General features: G+C 44.1%; 1 protein-coding gene across 3 annotated transcripts in view; it reads right to left on the bottom strand.

The window, feature by feature from the left end:
• LOC142491671 (arylsulfatase D-like) overlaps window positions 1-19,251 on the bottom strand; it is a 61,812-nt gene that overhangs the window by 11,337 nt on the left and 31,224 nt on the right. For all 3 annotated transcript variants that reach the window (XR_012800446.1, XM_075594582.1, XM_075594581.1), the window contains 3 exons: window positions 15,227-15,363; window positions 14,267-14,401; window positions 9,037-9,199 (listed from right to left, as the gene is read on the bottom strand). Coding sequence is in view for 2 of the 3 variants with exons in the window: in XM_075594582.1 (XP_075450697.1) it covers window positions 9,037-9,199; window positions 14,267-14,401; window positions 15,227-15,363 (435 nt within the window). In the remaining variant the exon portion in view is untranslated. The remainder of the gene's footprint in view (window positions 1-9,036; window positions 9,200-14,266; window positions 14,402-15,226; window positions 15,364-19,251) is intronic.

Below are 19,251 nucleotides of genomic sequence, written 5' to 3'. Positions count from 1 at the left end.
TGGGACACTTGCGGGCCCACTGCCCCACCTCACGGAGAACGTCGTCCCGACCGGCGCATTCAATGCCGTGCCAACCCCTGAAGGATGACCAGGCATTACCGCCTCCTCAGGGCTCCCGAATCGGCCCCGCCTCCATTATTCGCGTAGTTATCGAAGGCATCTACGCCGCCGCATTGTTGGACACGGGATCCCAAGTAACGATCGTATACCGGCCCTTCTACGACCAACACCTACATCAACTACCGTTGCTATCGGCGGATGCCCTGCGGCTACGGGGATTGAGTCATGAAGATTACCCCATAGACGGAGTAATAAAGGTGCAGCTAGATATTCTCCAGCTGAATACGGGTAAACATCACCCCATGGAAGTGGAGGCCTTAGTGTGCCCCGAACCTCAGGACCGCCCCAGCGCCCCAATCATCTTGGGGACCAACGCTGACATAGTACGCACGGTGTTTCGCCAGTTCTTGCAAGAAGCGGGAGAAGCCCCACTGCTGGCCTTAGCGGCCTGCCCCGCCCTCCAAGAGGTCTGCGGTAGAATTGCGACTGAGGAAGAGCATGGCGTCCTCTACAGCCAAGAATGGGGACTGACCCAGATTCCCCCGGGGGAAGGACGAATGATGGTCGCCGCTTGCCATTACTCCCGTCGACGGTCGGAGGATCAGCTCTTCACCTTGGAGAGTGTGGCCCAGGACGAACAACGTTTGGGCTACAAAGTACTAACCTCGGTCAAGCAATGGCCCGGGAAGATCCCGAAGCGCACCTGGGTGTATGTGCAGAATATATCCCCGTACCCGATGACTATTGACCGGCGGCAGACGCTAGGAAGGATATACCCGGTAACTTCCGAGGACAAGGCCTCGACGGGACTAGCTAGGAGCTCGCCTACTACCATAGCGCCGGCATTGGAATTTGACTTTGGCGACTCGCCCCTCCCGGATGAGTGGAGGAAGAGGCTGCAGGATGAGCTACACGACCGAAGGGGTGTGTTCTCCACTGGTGATATGGATGTGGGGTGCAGTCGCAGTGCCCACCATACCATCCGAATGAGCGACGCCACCCCCTTCCGGGAGCGCTCCCGCCGGCTTGCCCCCAGGGATGTTGACGAAGTGAGGGGATTAATCGACGAGATGGAAACGGCTGGCATCGTGCAGGAATCTCGGAGCCCTTACGCCTCACCCATTGTGGTAGTCCGCAAGAAGAACGGGACGGTCCGTCTATGTGTGGATTACAGAACGCTGAATAACCGTACTATCCCCGACCAGTATACACTGCCCCGAATCGAGGACCTCCTGAATGCGTTGACCGGGAGTAAATGGTTCAGTGTGCTCGACCTCAGGTCCGGGTATTATCAAGTGCCCATGGGCCAGGAAGACCAAGAAAAAACGGCCTTCATCTGTCCATTAGGGTTTTACCAGTTTACCCGCATGCCTCAAGGGATCTGCGGTGCCCCGGCCACGTTCCAGAGACTAATGGAAAAAACCCTCGGAGACCTTAACCCGCGAGAGTGCTTAGTGTACCTGGACGACATTATCGTGTTCGGGCGGACTCTAGAGGAGCATTCCGAGAGACTGATGAAGGTGCTGGATAGGCTTGAGGGGGAGGGCCTAAAACTGTCGCTAGACAAGTGCAAATTCTGTCGGGCCTCTGTAACGTATGTGGGCCACATTGTGTCAGCTGATGGGGTGTCCACCGACCCAGGGAAGATCGAGGCGGTGGTGAACTGGCCCAGACCTCAAAATGTTCAAGAGCTGCGGTCTTTCTTGGGGTTTTGTGGCTATTATCGGCGGTTCGTGGAGGGGTATTCCAGCAAGGCCAAGAGACTGAATGACCTTCTCAAGGTGTATCCGGGAGAAACCGGGAGAAAGGGGAGCTCGGCGCAGACACCCTTTGGGAAGACATGGACTCCAGAATGTGAACAGGCCTTCAAACACTTAAAGACCAGCCTCACTCAGGCCCCCGTCTTGGCCTACGCGGATCCTGAGCGAGACTATGTCCTACATGTCGATGCTAGCCTCAGCGGGCTAGGAGCGGTTTTGCATCAGAAGTATGAGACCGGGCTACGTCCAGTGGCCTACGCGAGCCGAAGTTTAACCCCTAGCGAGCAGAATTACCCGGTCCATAAGTTGGAATTTTTGGCGCTAAAATGGGCGGTGGTGGACAAGCTGCACGATTATCTATATGGAGTACCGTTCGAAGTACGCACGGACAACAATCCCATGACCTATATCAATACGTCTGCCAAATTGGATGCCACCGGACACCGTTGGTTAGCTGCTCTAGCCAATTACCAGTTCAACCTTAAATACAAACCCGGACCCACCAACATAGGTGCCGACGCTCTGTCTCGTCGACCTGGCCTGCAATCCACCCCTGATGAGGAAGTCTGGGAGGAGATACCGGGCCCCGGGATTCGTGCTCTCTGTTCAGTAGCGGCGATAGTCGATTACAACGTAGCATTCTCGGAATTACGGGTGGTTGACTCGTTGGGATGTCATTCGCAGGCTGTTCCTCGGGCCTATCAAGGTCGAGAAGGGATGAATATCAATGAAGATAATATCATAGCGTGGAAGGATCTAGTGCATTATCAGACACAAGACCCCATAGTGGAGCTAGCCCGTCAAGCTGTACAGCAAGATAATCCGTCTATACTGAAGCGGGCCCCCAAAGACTTGGTGAAGCTCCTGTTAAATGAGTTTGGGAAGTTTGAAATGGACAATTGTTTGTTATATCGGGTGATCTCCTATCATAACCATCCCGATCGGCGTCAGTTGTTTTTACCGGAACGTTTGAGAACACTAGTCCTCCGGGCCCTTCACGATGACCATGGTCACCTGGGCATTGACAAGACCTTTGGACTACTGCAGGATAGGTTCTATTGGCCGAGAATGAGGGAGTCAGTGGAGCAACATTGTAGGAAGTGTAATCGTTGTTTACAAAGGAAGACACTGCCTACCAGGGCGGCTCCTATGGCACACTTGAAAAGTTCGGGTCCCATGGATTTGGTGTGTATGGATTTTCTCTGTATCGAACCCGACAGTCGGGGAGTTAGTAATGTTCTGGTGATCACTGACCACTACACTAGGTACGCCCAAGCGTTCCCTACGAAAGACCAGAAGGCCGTAACGGTAGCCCGAGTACTATGGGAAAAATATTTCATTCACTATGGGTTACCAAATCGTCTTCACTCCGATCAGGGCCGGGATTTTGAAAGTACACTGATACGGGAGATGCTCACCCTACTGAACATTGCCAAGTCACGTACTACCCCGTACCACCCCGAAGGGGATGCCTTGCCCGAACGGTTCAATCGCACCTTGTTGGATATGTTGGGTACATTGACGAGCCCGCAAAAGACGGAGTGGAGTAAACACGTCGAAGCATTGGTACATGCGTATAATTGTACCCGACATGAGTCCACTGGGTATACCCCGTATTTCTTGATGTTCGGAAGAGAAGCCCGGTTACCGGTGGATGTGCGCCTACGGATATCTACCGATGGGGTATCCAATAGGACGCATTTCCGATACGTTCAGCGACTAAAGGATAGTTTACAGTTGGCCTACAAATTGGCTGAGCGGACGACCGCACAATTGAATGCGGGGAATAAAAGGCGTTATGACCACAAAGTACGTTACAAGGAAATTCACCCCGGAGATGCGGTCCTTTTACGCAACTTAGGTGTTCCTGGGAAGCATAAATTGGCAGACCGGTGGCGGGAGGGTGTGTATGAGGTGGAGTCACAGATGCCGGGTCTTCCTGTGTACCGGATCAAGGATTCTGAGGGCCGCGTGAAAGTGTGGCATAGGAATCATCTGCTTCTCATACCTCAAGTAGGGACGGATGAATTGGAAGCCCCAGCCACTGCCCTAGATGGAGCAGTTGAATACACAGAGGATGGCTCAGAGACTGTAATAATTGCCACCTCTGAGGATACAATGGAGGGAACCTCTCAAAGGGGCCTTCCGGCCGTGGAGGCATCTCCCGAAGGAGCCACGGGTAAAGAGCCTTTTGGCCCGAACATTGATCAATTGACTCCCGCGAGTCAGCCTCTAGACCCACAAAGTCCATGTTTTACACCCCAAAGAGACTGTGCTAATGCTGAACACCCCTCAAGGGTAGAGATGGAAATACCAGTTGAGACTGAGCACTCTGCAGAGGAAGCAGAGGAGGATCAACCCCGCCGAAGTCAAAGAAACAGTCAACCTCCCATGCGAATGGCATATGATCAGTTTGGGGCACCCCATTATGAGGCTAAGCAGTGGGCTCGGCATAGGATGCAAGCTATGATGGTACTGTTTAATGAGATGTGTAACCTAATCTAGGAAGAGAGGGTTGTGTACATAGTTAAATATATATGTGGTTAGGTAGTCCAGCGGGGACGCTGGATTCTGGAGGGGGGAGAATGTAAGGATGTGCATATATATTAAAGGTTCCGCGCTGTCAATTACATAGGCAGCGCCATATTGTCCCTGTTTGTCAGCGAAGTTACTGCGTACCAGTTGGGCTGCGCATGCGCGAGGGAAGCGCGCGAAGGGTAATCATAAGTAGAGACTTGGAGGGGGTTTGAACTATGAACTCTGACTGTGAGAAGGTCAGCTGAGGCTGAGGACCAATGGGATGCGAGACTGTGTATGCAGGAACCGGATGCGTGTGGGCGGTGGGTCAGAGCAGCGAGGGAGGTGAAGGAGGAGGTTGGCGGAACCTCGTGTGCGAGAGCAGAGGGTCAGTGACCCGTCTGCTTAGGTAGTGTATGCCCACAGCCCCAGGAGTATTTTCCCTGCCATCGTAGGGTGCTGTATTTGTAAGGACGCCCATAGTCGTCAGGGACGTTTCCCTTTAGTGAGGGTTATCTGCGGAGCTGCGGCCGCCATCTTGGATTTCCCATCTGACGGTGCTGCAGAAGGGAGAGACGGCGCAAGGCTGGATTAACACCAGGACCCCATGTGGAGTGTCAAGGTCATCGTAGTGACCGGAAGGTATCCTTATCTACAAGTGCACCTACACCGGTCACCAGGCGCTGATCCCGCCTCCCACTAACTAATTGGGTTTCCTGAGAGCATGCATATAGTACCATACTTTACTGGTTATGAGACATACTCCTAAGAAGAGGGGCAGAGCCACCTATGTACAGGACATTATCCCTAATAAGGTGTGGCCGAGCCACGTTGTGTGTGTGTATGTAAATGTTATATGATAAGTCTGCATATCATTTGTTATTCATGTGTGATATAAAAAGGTTGCTGTTGCATACTGCTGTTGTTAGGTTCTTGCTCAGGGTATAATCTCTATAATGGGGATCCTGGGTAAGTGGAGGCGCTGCACCACAAGTGATAAAGGTATACCCCCAGGCTCCCAATATGCGGAGGCTCAGAGCTCCTGAAGCCACAGGTTTATGCACCGTAGTCCCTTAGTTCAGGCGTTCACAAAAAGGGCTACATATATATATGTAGGGGCACTGCGGCCCTTTACCTTAGTGCTTGCAGGACTTCTAGACATCCAGGGCGTGCAGTCCATCCAGGTAAGTAGACAGCAAGAAGAGAAGTGATGATGTGTAGCACAGCCACGGATTCCAGCTCCCAATAAGACCGGAAAGAATAACAAAGGTGAACACTCCAATGTAGCAACAGGTCAGGTTTATTGCAGGGTGGTGCAGCAACAGGACAACAGGACAACACGAACGCACCTACGCGTTTCGTGCACTAGGCACTTTATCAAGGTGACAAATACATGTATTGCTGCGTAATTTAGTTCAGGTGAGTATAAATTATGCAGCAATACATGTATTTGTCACCTTGATAAAGTGCCTAGTGCACGAAACGCGTAGGTGCGTTCGTGTTGTCCTGTTGTCCTGTTGCTGCACCACCCTGCAATAAACCTGACCTGTTGCTACATTGGAGTGTTCACCTTTGTTATTCTTTCCGGTCTTATTGGGAGCTGGAATCCGTGGCTGTGCTACACATCATCACTTCTCTTCTTGTCATTTATAGTAAACACTGGTGGGCCTATCTAAATAGGCTGAAAGCGGTCCTCAAATCTCTAAGAGAGGCAGGGCTCACAGCCAACCCTAAGAAATGTGCCTTAGGTAAGGCGGAAACCAAATACTTAGGGTATGCAGTGGGAGGTGGAAAAGTAAGGCCACTAGCTGACAAAGTAGTTGTCCTGAAAGAAGTTCCGACCCCCCAAAATAAAATGCAGGTACGCTCTCTGCTGGGTTTAGCAGGGTACTTCCGGCGGTTCATCCCCAACTACTCGGAAGTTGCAGCCCCATTAACGCACCTCACAAAAAAGTCCGCCCCTACACAAGTGGTATGGTCAAGGGAGTGTCAGAGAGCCTTCGAGGACATAAAAAGGTGTCTATCAGAGGGTCCCGTCCTTAGAAGCCCAGACTTCAACAGGCCTTTTGTAGTGCAAACCGATGCATCAGAGATAGGGCTAGGGGCAGTGTTGTCACAACAGTTTGAGGGAGTGGAACATCCGATCCTTTTTCTGAGTAGGAAATTGTTCCTGAGGGAAAAAACTACTCAGTGATTGGGAAGGAGTGCCTCGCAGTAAAGTGGGCAATCGAGGCTTTGAGGCATTACCTGGCAGGAGTCCATTTTACTCTAGTGACGGACCATGCTCCATTAAAGTGGTTAAATAGCATGAAGGACTCCAATGCTAGATTGACTAGGTGGTATATGGCCCTCCAACCCTTCTCATTTGAGATTCAGCACAGGCCTGGAAAAGAAAATGCGAATGCTGACTGGGTGGAGGATCGGGCTTCAGCCGTGCGTGGCCCCAGCCACACACTAACAGGGGAGAATGTGACAGGGTGAATGAACATCACCAGCCATATGCCTGGAAAACCTATGTTTAGGCTTGCAGTGCAGCAGTGACGAGGTTAAGTTGAGAAGGCAAAGCAGAGGAAGAAACCTCCAAGCCCGACGCTACTAGCCTGGAAGACAGCGTGTATCATGTGCAGGCTGTATTAACCCCCAGCACATCGGAGACAAACCATGGGAATAAAACGCTGTAGCTGTAATAAATCCTTAGATCACATTGAACGGGAACCAGCTGGAAGCGATGGACCCTTGGTCCCCCTAAGGGAACCGACAGACCCTCGCATATACCAGGTAACCCTTAGTGATAAATCAGCAGCAAACAGTCACTAGATGGCGTACTCACAATCCAGAATCCAGGTAAGTCTGAAGTCTCCGGTGTAGGCTTTGTGCATCCAGGAATAGCAGGAACAGGTAAGCAGGAGAAAAACACTAGGAGCACAGCAATGAAAAAACAAGAACTGGAGGCCAAGTGAAAAAATAACAAAAATGTAATGGGACATTAACTATTTAAAAGAGAAACCTCTAACGCGTTTCTCGCATTGTGCGCTTTATCAAAAGTTGAGAAGGGCTGCTTAATTAGTCTGACCCCAGCTGCATAATCAAGGTGTTAAAACCCCAGGCTGTACACACATGCAGGAGAGCTGGTGAGGAGACAGGACTGAAAGTTCTGAAGAGATTATTGCTGTAAGGTCTGTGGTGCAAAGTACATGTGTGATGAACTGTCTGTCTCCTGCATACTAAAGAGAAGCTATTTTGTTCTGTCTGCTAAAAAGAAGCTATTTTGTTTTGGCTGCTGAAGAAGAAGCTGTTTTCTTTTGTTTGCTGATGAGAAGCTATTTGTTTTTGGTGCGCTGTATGTTTTAAGGCTCAAATAAATAAGCCTTATCCAAAGAACCCGCGTGTGTGGTTACATGTACCCTGCAACAGGGACACATTAATTTGATTCCCTTCCTTTCCCGATTATTTCCTTTGCGCTTAGGTCATATGCACCAATTTTCCAATCTCGGCTGTGGTGGGGTCGTGTTGGTTTCGAAACGCGTTGGAAAGTATGCTAGTTATATTGCCTTTATCCCACTACTCCACGACTCATGAACTGATCCAGCAACCGGCGCAAGCACCGGTGAAACCCTCCTGTGACGTCACTAATCCGGAAGTGCCTGAACGGAGGACAGTGAGAGGAACCCAGCTGGCGTGGAGTTCTGTTTGGAGCAGCCCCTCCTGTGTGAGCTGCAGATGTGCTGGACTTTCCGTGTGAGCAGGCACTTTGGTGGACTCCTTAACTGCCTAGTAGGAACCGGTGGTCACGAAGCAGTTTCCAATACCAGTGACGACATCTACTCTGGCTTCCACGTGGTGTTTGGGTAACATTTATCCCAGAAATGCTTGTTTAATATTACTTTGATGTACGCACAATACTTACCCTTTTAATTGTTTTGAGTTAATATAATTCTTAATGCACTATGAGCGTTGTGCGCTGTGTTTTTTGAGTCACTGGTAGCACCTCCCCCAGTATTGTATATTGTGTCACAGTTCACATATATTGTGTTGATATTATAATTTTGATGCGCTTATTGTTCTCCTATATATATATATATATATATATATATATATATATATATATATATATATATATAACACAAACAAAGAGTAGCGCTAAAGTGTGAAGAAAACCTGGTGTTAACAAAATATGTGCATATATATATTGTGAATGAAAATATTCCAAATTAAATAATAACACCCAAGAATGTAAATATATGATATATACAGTATAGAGATTAAAATATAAAAAAACAAACACGTGAAGTTCATAGATGAAAAGTCCAGATCAGGAATCAGTCTGTATGGGGAGGCAAAGCTTTTGATGATGATCTTGTGCTTCTTTTTCTTTGTTTTTTTAATATATATATATATATATATATATATATATATATATAAAATGATGGGACTGCTGCTTTTAACTCCAATGTTTGGCTCAGAAATCTCGAACATCACTGATTCACTCATTGGAGTTTGTGATTTTAATGATAAAAACTGAGATATGATGCAGTTCTTAAAATTACGCAGATTAATTTACATGAATTATATGCTGATCACTAAAAAAAATGGTCTGGAACTCATTTCCTGTGAGCTCTGCGCACACAAACCACTGTTGCTTAGATCCATTAGTTTTATAGATTTATACAAACACTGTGTTTCAGAGCACTGTGTATACCTGTCTTTTGGTAACTCCCCTCCTCCTAGCTGAATCACTGTTGGGTAAATATCCATAAGACTTGTTGGTTCATCAATCACTGTATTAGAAGGTATGACACCTGGCCATCTGACTATGCCTGGAACACGAATTCCACCTTCCCAACCAGCCATGCCTTTTCCCCCTGGGAGTTAGAAGTAGCAGAAACAAAAAATGTCATACAATAACATAATTGAATAATTTCTGGTTTACTTTGATAAGAACAATTTAAAGCAGCAATCCTTGCAAGAAAAAACAAACACAAATGAAGTTATAACAAACTATTTATATGGTGCTGATCTATCTCTTGCTATTCATTTTAGTTCCTGCTAAGTTTTCAACTGTTAAGTCTTTCACTGAAGAAAAGGACAAGAAAACCAAGCAGTACTTTCAAGCAGTTAAATGAAGTCAAGTAGAGAGCATACCCATGGTAGAAAAATGTATTGGATCACATTTTAAAAAGCAGCATAATAGGGCAGAAAACCCCCGCAGCTCTTTATCAAGGTGCATAAAAAGAATACTTACCGGGTGTTTAAACACGGCATTGCAAATGCTCCATAATACGAACCTTTAAGGCTCGTGTGGTCCATCCCACATATTGTTTACCACATCCGCAGCTCAATATATAAACCACGAATGTGGTATTACAATTAATGAAGGATTTGATTTGGAATTCAGATCCAGTAACAGTCGAGGTAAAAGTGAAACCTGATATCATATGTTTTCAAGATATGCAATTAATACATTTGAAACTACCTTTCAGTAAATTACTGTTTCTTGTTTTTTTGTGTTTGAAATAAACTTGCAGACATAATTGAAAATAGTTTTGGCTTTTTTGAAGACAAATTGGGGACCCTCATTATATACATCTTTTAATAACGGGTCTGCCGATAGGACACCCTAATGTTTCCAAAATATATTTTTTATTTGACTGGTTTGTACATTAAACTGAGTAATAAATATCAGGTTTGTTGTGTCTTGATTTCTTCGTGATTCATTTCTTCGTAAAGCAACCCTATTCATACTGTTACATAGGAGTTCTTTTGACTGTATGAGGAAATTCTCATTGGTTGAGCAGATTCTCTTTAACCTGGTCAATTGTCCCTTAGGAATTCCTCTCAGAAGAGACTTGGGATGGCAGCTCTCTGCCCTCAAAAAAGTGTTCCGTGAGTTAGTTTTACGGAAAACATTAGAATTGATGTTCATATTCATATCAATAAATAAAAATAAGTCTAAATAGTGAATATGGTGAAAATCATTAATTATAAGTAAAGTGGGGATTTAAATCATTGTGATTAAGATAATCAATAAATAACAAAAGTGTATTAAACCACCATCCCAAATTAGAAGAAGATCATCTAAATATCTTTTCTAAAAAAGTGATAAATTGTCGGACAGGGTTTCCATCTTCAAACACGCGGACTGACACCCACCAACCTAAAAATAGGTTGACATACGATGGACCAAAGCTGGTACCCATAGCGGTTCCACGTGTTTGGAGATAGAAAAGCCCATCAGACAAAAAGTAATTGTGAGTTAACAAAAAGTGTAAAGAATCAAGAATAAAAGTGCTCTGTGTACTGAAAGTGACAAATCAGACTGTTCCAAATAAAACCTGACAGCTGCCATCCCATGATGATGTGCTATAATTGTATACAAAGACGTCACATCTAGTGTGACCCAGATGTAACTTCTTTGTCAGTTTATCGATTCCAATTGTGCCAGATCACTACTGTCTTTAATGTAAGATGGTAGTGAACGAACAGGTGTTTGTAAATCATGATCCACGTATCTCGAAACACCATCTCCCAATGATCCAAAACTAGAGACTATTGGCCTCCCAGGAGGGGAGACCAATGTCTTATGTATCTTATCAAATTCTAACTCTTTGTTGTCCAAGACACCTAAAAGACACCCCTCTTCCAAAAGAGTTCTAAGCTCCCTAAGAAATGGCGCAGTGGGATCACCATGTAGTACAGAATAGGACGAGACATCACTAAATTGACAAAGCGTCTCATCTTTATAATCAGTCCTCTTCTGGACCACGATGACTCCTCCCTTGTGTGCACCCTTTATAACCAGAGATGTATTGGATCTTAAGTTTTGCAAAGCATTTTTTTCTGTTGTAGTTAAATTTTCAAACTTACACTATAAGTGTGAAAAGTATACCCCTTGGAAAGTAAGGATAAGTCCCTTTCACACAAGTTTTTCAAACGTCATTAAACAATGCCCCTTCATGTGTGTGGGATAAAAGATAAAAAAAATTTTTAATCCTGAGTTATGTTTACCCAAAACTATCTATATCATCTCCATCTTTATTTTCATCAGTGAGGGAATTCATATCTTGCAGCAAAGATTGTTTTTTGAAGTTAAAGGTAGCACCGACTTTGCTAGAAAGAGAAGATGAAACATATTGACTATCACCATCATTACGTTAAAGGTCGATAAAGATAATGAACCATCTGGAACATCATCATTGACCAAATCTTGAGCTAATTCGAATAACCGTGGGATTGTGATGTTATTTGGAAGGTTCTGCAATATTATCCTGATACCATAGGGGGTACTCAATCAGAGGATTCTTTCTACATATTATGAGCTAATCAAGCATTTGTGCCTGAGGTTTTAGAGCACCACACAGCTTTTTCAATAAGTCTTTCACTGGAATGGGCTCTGCCAAGGCAACCTCTGTGGATATGCGTTGTTAGTGGGAACACCTCTATTGCATATCATTAGTACTAACTTCTATTATAGTTAGTACAATACCTTCTCCAGCCAAAAACAGTGCTTAAAACTGTGTTATTGACGTTTGACGATACCCGCTAGCACTTAACTATGAATTAACCTATGTAAGCTAGCGCATCGTTAAATCAACAATGGAGCTATGTGAATCTGGGGCTATGACATTTGTCCACAAGTTAGTCATAGGACAGTAACTTGATCCTTTTATATATTCTACAGCAGGTTGGACCATGCTTAGTCTTCAAGAGTGACCAACAGGTTAGATTTTGAGTGCAATGTATATGCACAAACAAGTTCATTTAGCTCTAAGTAAAGTGAGGCTAAATGGTAATTATGTGTTAATTAGAGAATTCTTGAAAAAAAACGTTCTGTTGGTGGCCCTTGATGACGGTGCTCTGACCACTGTCTTTTATAATATTTACTGTTGTGTTGTTTAGAATTAGGTTTTAGGTCCAAATTTAAAGAAGCTAATTAACACAACCAGTCAAAAAACAAATGTTCATGAGGTTTGTGTTATAACTGACTGACTTCAATTTAGTGACACATTTGTTGTGGCACTGCACCTCAGCAGGCTTTAATGGAAATTAAAAATGTGTTTTCACTTCACATTTCAATAATAATGAATGGCAAACAACCAAATAATGCCTAATCGAAAAGCAAGAAGAAAAATGCTAGAGAGAGAGAGAGAAAGAATACATCTTGCCAACATATGTAAGAAAAACATTGTTGGTTAGGCTATATGAAAATCTTTGGGATAACAGTGCACATACTCTAATGCATGTCCATAAATATGTATTCAAATAATATATCTCACATTGTAGCCTCATTTTTATGATAGATTGTTCTGACGAGAAAGTCCATAAAGCTGCACAGTGTGAATACTGATTAAACACTTTGGGAAATGATAGCCAGTGGTGGATTAAGACCCTTGGGGGCCTCTAGGCACAAAGACTTTGGGGGCCCTTTTTTGCAGTTTGTTTCAAAAATGTTTTTTTTTTAAGCCCGAAAATGTTCTAGTAAGTCTAAATGAAGCGTTTAAAAGAAATACATTTTCTTTAGATTTACTAGAGCTAAGGGCTCTCCCTTCCCAAACCCTTTCCACGTCTGCGCTTCACCTTTTCTCACCAACACTGCTCTCATCACCCTAACATCTCCGTCATCCACAAACCTCTCATCACATTCACCTAAACTGCTCCCTTCACCCCAACATCCCTGTCATCTATCCACCCCTCATCCCATCTTTCACCTACACTGCTCCCATATCCCTAACATCCCCCTCATTCCATCACTCACCTACACTGCTTCCATCATCCTAATAACCCCCTCATCCATCCATCCACCCATCCCTTATCCCAACCCTCTCTCTATTTAAAAACACATTTCCTTTATAAAATGTTAAAAAAAAACATAAAACTATTTTATGTATTTTTAACATTATTAATTAAATGTATTTTTAAATGGAGGGAATGTCTAAATGTGAGTGCTGGGGTGAGGGGTGGATGGATGACGTGGATGGAAGCAGTGTAGGTGAGAAAAGGTAACGCACAGACAGGGAAATGGTTTGGAAATTAACCCTTTTCTTACAGGAGGGATTTGCATCAAATCTCCCTGCAATTCCTTGCGGCCTCTTTGGTAGTTAATGGGTTAATAAAATGTGGGAGAAAGGGGTTAAGAGGTAAGGGGCAGGGGAGTTAAGGAGAAAGGTGAAGAACTTGAGGGGGGAGGGGTTTACAGGGGCTGGTAAGGGGTCAACAGGGGCAGGTAGGGGGTCAACAGAGGCAGGAATGGGGGGAGTCAAGAGGGGAGGACAAATAGAGGGTAACCAAGGGCAGCAAGGGGGTAAACTGGGGCAGGCCGGCATCAAGGTAGGGGGTCAATGGGGGCAGGAAGGGTGGGGGTCAACAGGAGCAGACAGGTGGTAAGTTCAATAGGGAGGGTGAGTGAAGGGGTTAATAGTGAGAGAGGGGAGTTTGTGACCTGTATTACTGCTGCATTCCTGCTCTCACTTTCTCACCTCTCTGCTGCACTGTGCTGTTTCACAGACACCGAGCTGCCACAAGGAGGGAGTGAGAGCAGCCTGCAGCACTGATCTCTCACAGCGCAGCAAGTATCGATCTCCTGCTCTCTACCCCAAACTCTATTGGGGACCCCAAGGTTCGGGGACCTAGCGGGGGCCCCCTAACCTTGGGGACCCCATGGCACATGCCTACTGTGCCTTATGGGTAATCCATTCCTAATGAAAGCTGTAGCTAACGTTATTGCTCCCGCTGATGCAATGTGCGAGAGAAACACAACGCTCCTAGCAGGAGGAGACACCATTGTGTCAACCCCCCCAAAAGGAAAATAAACTCTTCTGTAGTTTTTTGTTTTTAAATGAGCTCTGGTTTTATGTTAGGTGGTAGGCCGTTTAAGTTTCTTGTCCTACTGTACCTGCACAGAAACATTAGGCATAAGAGACATCTTTCTTTACCTTTATAAATCCCATTCCATCCCCCAGTCTGGATATTTCCATTTTTGACTTCTAAATGCCCTCCATGGTCTGAGGCAAAATAAATCAATGTGTTGTCTTTTAATCCTGCTGCATTAATAGCATCAACTATTGCACCTACAGTAGACATATAAAAAAAGTATTTAATGATAATTTAACACTTTGAAATGTATTTCAAGGTAATGTACAGTAATAGTATATGCACCATGGCACCAAATGGGTAATTTATCATTCATGTATAAGTATTTATAAATATATATACATATCTGGATAATAAAAATGAATTTAATCCATTTTTAGTATACATCATCCAGTATTTTTTAAATCTTTCAACCCTCTTTCTTCCAAATAACACTTTTTGCATTATTTTTTTTATCAGTGAGTTCTGGTAAACCAAAATCAAACATCACAGATTTCCTGACTCTATACTACAGTATATTGTATATTCTCCTCATCCATTATTTCTCTGTGGTTATTATACATGATTGATATCCTTAACAAATAATTCAGATTTTAATTTTGTAGTTTGTTGAAACACTCTCTGTTCTATTCTAATCTACATCCACTGAAGCTACTGACCAGACCATTTTCAGTCAAAATTCCCCATTGACTTCAATAGGGAATTTTGTCTGAAAACAGCCCGTTCGGCCCCTTCAGTGGATATAGAGTAAGCACCTAAATCTTGTCCAGTAGAAAAAGAAAAAAAATATATATATTTAAATTGCCTGTATTTTTTCCCCATCTTTTTATTTAAATCAGTAGTTTGACTGATTAAAAATTTTTTTTGTGTGTACTGTGGTGTCTGCCACTGTGTGACTTTCTCTCAATTCTGCATAATCTAGTGCTTTACAAAATGAGCAGGCAGTTACTGCCTGGATTGGGTGCCATTCCTTGTTGTCTCTACTGTCCTAAATGAATAATAAATCGATAAATTTCACTTACCAACCATGGAGTCCATTTCTTCTACGTTGTCCCCATATATTCCATGCCTACTGCTTCCAGTAAATTTCTTTGTGGTAACCAGTGGGGTATGAACATGTAGAAAGGAAACAAAGAGGAGGAAAGGAACATTCCTATTTCTGTAGAAAAAAACAAACAAAAAAAAAAAGAACATAGCAGAATGTCAGAATTACCCACAAAACAATTCTATACCCAAACTAGTGTTAGCATACAGGGAGGAAAAGGGAGAAAGAAGCAGATTTACATTCATTCAAGTGCAATGTTGTTGATTATCTCTTGATAATAGCCATTTAAGTGAGTGCCAGTGAGGGCCATGCTTCCAGGATCATGGCAATGTGATCGCTTGGATATCAATCAGTGGGTTACAATGCACCCCCAATGTGAGTGAAAGGGTTCTCTTTGTGACTCTTTACATCAGGAGATCAGTGTATCTGTGCTCCACTTTCGACCATGTGCATCAGCTTGTGATTTGGGCATGAGGGCTTATGGTGAAAATTTTAGGCCTATTTAGTCGCATTCATCTTATTCCACAATACCCTCTCCTTGGAATAATGGAGTCGGACACTCTGTTGTTGTGGGTAATGAAAGGATCAGTTTTATTTAATAATTTACATTAAATTATCAAAACCCTAAGACTGCCAGTAAGCCCCTGCTATGGGCACACCAAGCTCAGCCTTAATGGGTGCACCATGCAGGACCTGGGGGTGGAGTTTGCTCCAACCCCCTCCCTTGTATGCTCCAACTAAGAGCGATTACCAAAACCCTCTGTGGCTGCAGGGTTCCAACCATACAGCTGGTCTCCATGTTGCTCATATTTGGGCAGAGCCGGCCACCGACCATACAATTGGTACCTATACTCTACCAACCATCACTTGGGGTAACAAGCCCAGCCATACCTAAATTGTTTAGTTGTCTGCATTCTTCCTGTGCCTGTTCTTAACATGTATCAAACTGTGTCAACAGATGTAGTAATCTCGAAGAAGCTTGTTACATGTGATGAAACATTAAGTAGGAAATAGTGCAGTATGTCAAAACACAGTTCTCTCTGTATTGCTATGATGGGGGCTATGTATTAAGACAATTTTGGAACAAAGTAATGATTTACTCATTGCACAATTTTATGCAGCCAAATCAGAAACTATTTTTCTTAGATCTGACGCAGATCGTTAGAAGCAATAAAATTACTCCATCTTAAAATAACAATTTTTATGCAGATTGATACATTGCATTACAAATTTGTGAGTTGTGTACCTCCTCTCCAAATACTCCTTTTGACACTCCCAAAATTGTACATATGGAGCAACAGCTGGAACATGTGCGTAATACAGGGATGTATAGAGACGCAAGATAAAAGGGGCACTATTTGAATCAAATTCACTAAATATTGCCTTCGTAAATATCCCCCATATACCTCATACAGAATATACAAAGTGAAATAATAAAAAAGAAAAAAAGAGAGGCAGAGACAATCTCAATAGACTTAAACAAAATAAATTAAATTCTTCTATAGTACTGTATAATGCCATTAGTAAATACAATTCATGTTGGTGCACTAAACATGTAACTTTAAATACAATTGAGAAAGTAACTATGTAGGAATTTGGGTCAGGGCAACTATGAAAATAGATTCTGGATTTTGCCCAATAATTCTACCATATGAAAAACAAAATTAAATCAGTTTGTACGTGAACAAATTATATACTGAGTCCAATTTCAATGTCAGAAGAAAATTTTGTTTTTTTCTTTCAAGTCGTAAATGTCCCCCCAAATAGCTTCTTTATGGTAGTGGTGGGATTATGGTGTTCTCAATGAAGGGCAGTTAGAATATAAAGCTCTACTTTTCAATTATGAGTTAGAGTTCAATAAGAGATGTGTTTTGGGATCAGACGTGAGTTCTCATCTTTACTAAGCAAGTGGCAAAAACCTATGACATATGGTAACATATTTTCTGATTTTCCCTTTTATTTTAAGAAATGGGTCTGCATTTATTCTAACTGTATGTTCTTGTATGAATCTTTCTGTAATCCAAGCACTGTATTTTTATCTATATATTTAAACAAAACTTTAATAAGTTATGCTTTGGGCTCTGAATGAACTGTTTGCATGCTTTGTATAGAGTAAAGTACATTTTCAGACACATTTTGCTACAACAGAGTTGTGTGTGTTAAGTGCATAGTTTTTTTTTTTTTTTTAATAAACAGGGACCTTAGACTCTGAAATCTTCATATTTGATATTTCATGGGACGTGTCAGCGGGTATGATTGCAATCGAGTAAGGGGTAAATATTAACTAATTGAAAGTACCTTGCGGAGGCAAAAGGCGAGTTGGCTAGAATAGCCGTATGTATTAACCCTGGTTGCATATCTAAGTCACTTAGTCACTTCTGTGCTGTGCGTGACAGATGGTATATTGGGACAGATTGAGGAGAGTGAACTGCTGCTTTTGCTGTGCTTAAATAATAAATGTAATTAAATTAAAAAAAAGGCACACGTGTTTCTCATTATATTTGTCAATCCCAATTTTTCAGAAATATGGGTATTGTTTGTGTTAGAATTGTTTTTTTTATGATTTTTAGGCAGAAGCATAAAGAGCAAAATAAAAATAATAATTGTGAATTTATTATAGACAATTAATGACACTTTAGAACAACGAATAGGAAAATAGATATTAAAGCAAATAAGAGTTGGAAAACCCATGATGTTTAAAACGATAAATATATACAGTAGATAGGATAGATATTTTTTTGTTAGCTACAGTGTGCATAGATTGTTTAGCCCACAGTTCTGGACCCTATCTTTATTCTTCAATCTATATATATATAAGACTAAAATAATGTTTGTGTGTGTATTTGTGCCCCCTGTGATTGGCCAGCAGACGGCCGCAGCTCATTGGCCTGTGTGCCATGGAAGGGAGATCACACACACACGCACACTCACAGCCTCCTCACATCGCGTGTGCGCCTCTGACCGTCACCGCACACCGTGAGCAGCCTCCTCTGCTCACACTACGCTCCCCAGGCCGCACTTACCTCACAGCCGCCAACACACACACACCACAGCCACCACCCCCCACCCTCTGTCAGCAGCATCTCACCTCCCCACCCGCCGCTGACACAGCTCCTCGTGGGAAGGGGGGGGTGAGGACAACACCATTGCCGCCGACAGCGCCTCTGCCCCACCACCCCCCACCCTCTCTCAGCTGCGCCTCACCTGCCCACCCGCCGCCAACACTAGCACACCACCGCCAGTCCGCAGGGGGGGGAGGGAGTCAGGAGAGAGAGGGGGGGGAAGCCCCCACACAAATACATACTGACTGATACACACACTGACTGACACACACTGACTGACTAACTGACACACACACACTGACTGACACTGACTGACTGACTGACTGACTGACACACACACTGACTGACTGACTGACTGACACACACACTGACTGACTGACACACACTGACTTACTGACTGACTGACTGACACACACACACTGACTGACTGACTGACACACACACACTGACTGACTGACCCACACACACTGACTGACTGACACACACACACACTGACTGACTGACACACACACAGACTGACTGACACACACGCACTGACTGACTGACACACACACACTGACTGACTGACACACACACTGACTGACTGACACACTGACTGACACACACACTGACTGACTGACACACACACTGACTGACTGACACACACACTGACTGACTGACACACACACTGACTGACTGACACACACACTGACTGACTGACACACACTAACTGACTGACTGAGACACACACCCCCCCCCCCCTCAGTCAGCTCAGCTGCCAAACACGCGGGGAGAATGGAGCTGTGAACGGGGGAGGGGGGAAGGGAGCTGTGAATGGGGGGGGGGGAACGGACCTGTGAATGGGGGGGGGGGAAACGAAGCTTTGAACGGGGGAGGGGAGAAATGTAGCATTGAAGGGGGGAGCGCAGCTCTGAACAGGGGGGGGGCAGAGCTGTGAAGA

Source organism: Ascaphus truei, chromosome 3 (assembly GCF_040206685.1).
Source record: "Ascaphus truei isolate aAscTru1 chromosome 3, aAscTru1.hap1, whole genome shotgun sequence".
Taxonomy (NCBI): Eukaryota; Metazoa; Chordata; class Amphibia; order Anura; family Ascaphidae; genus Ascaphus; species Ascaphus truei.
The sequence above is the reverse complement of the archived record's forward strand: the minus strand, read 5'-3'. Positions and strand labels throughout refer to the sequence as shown.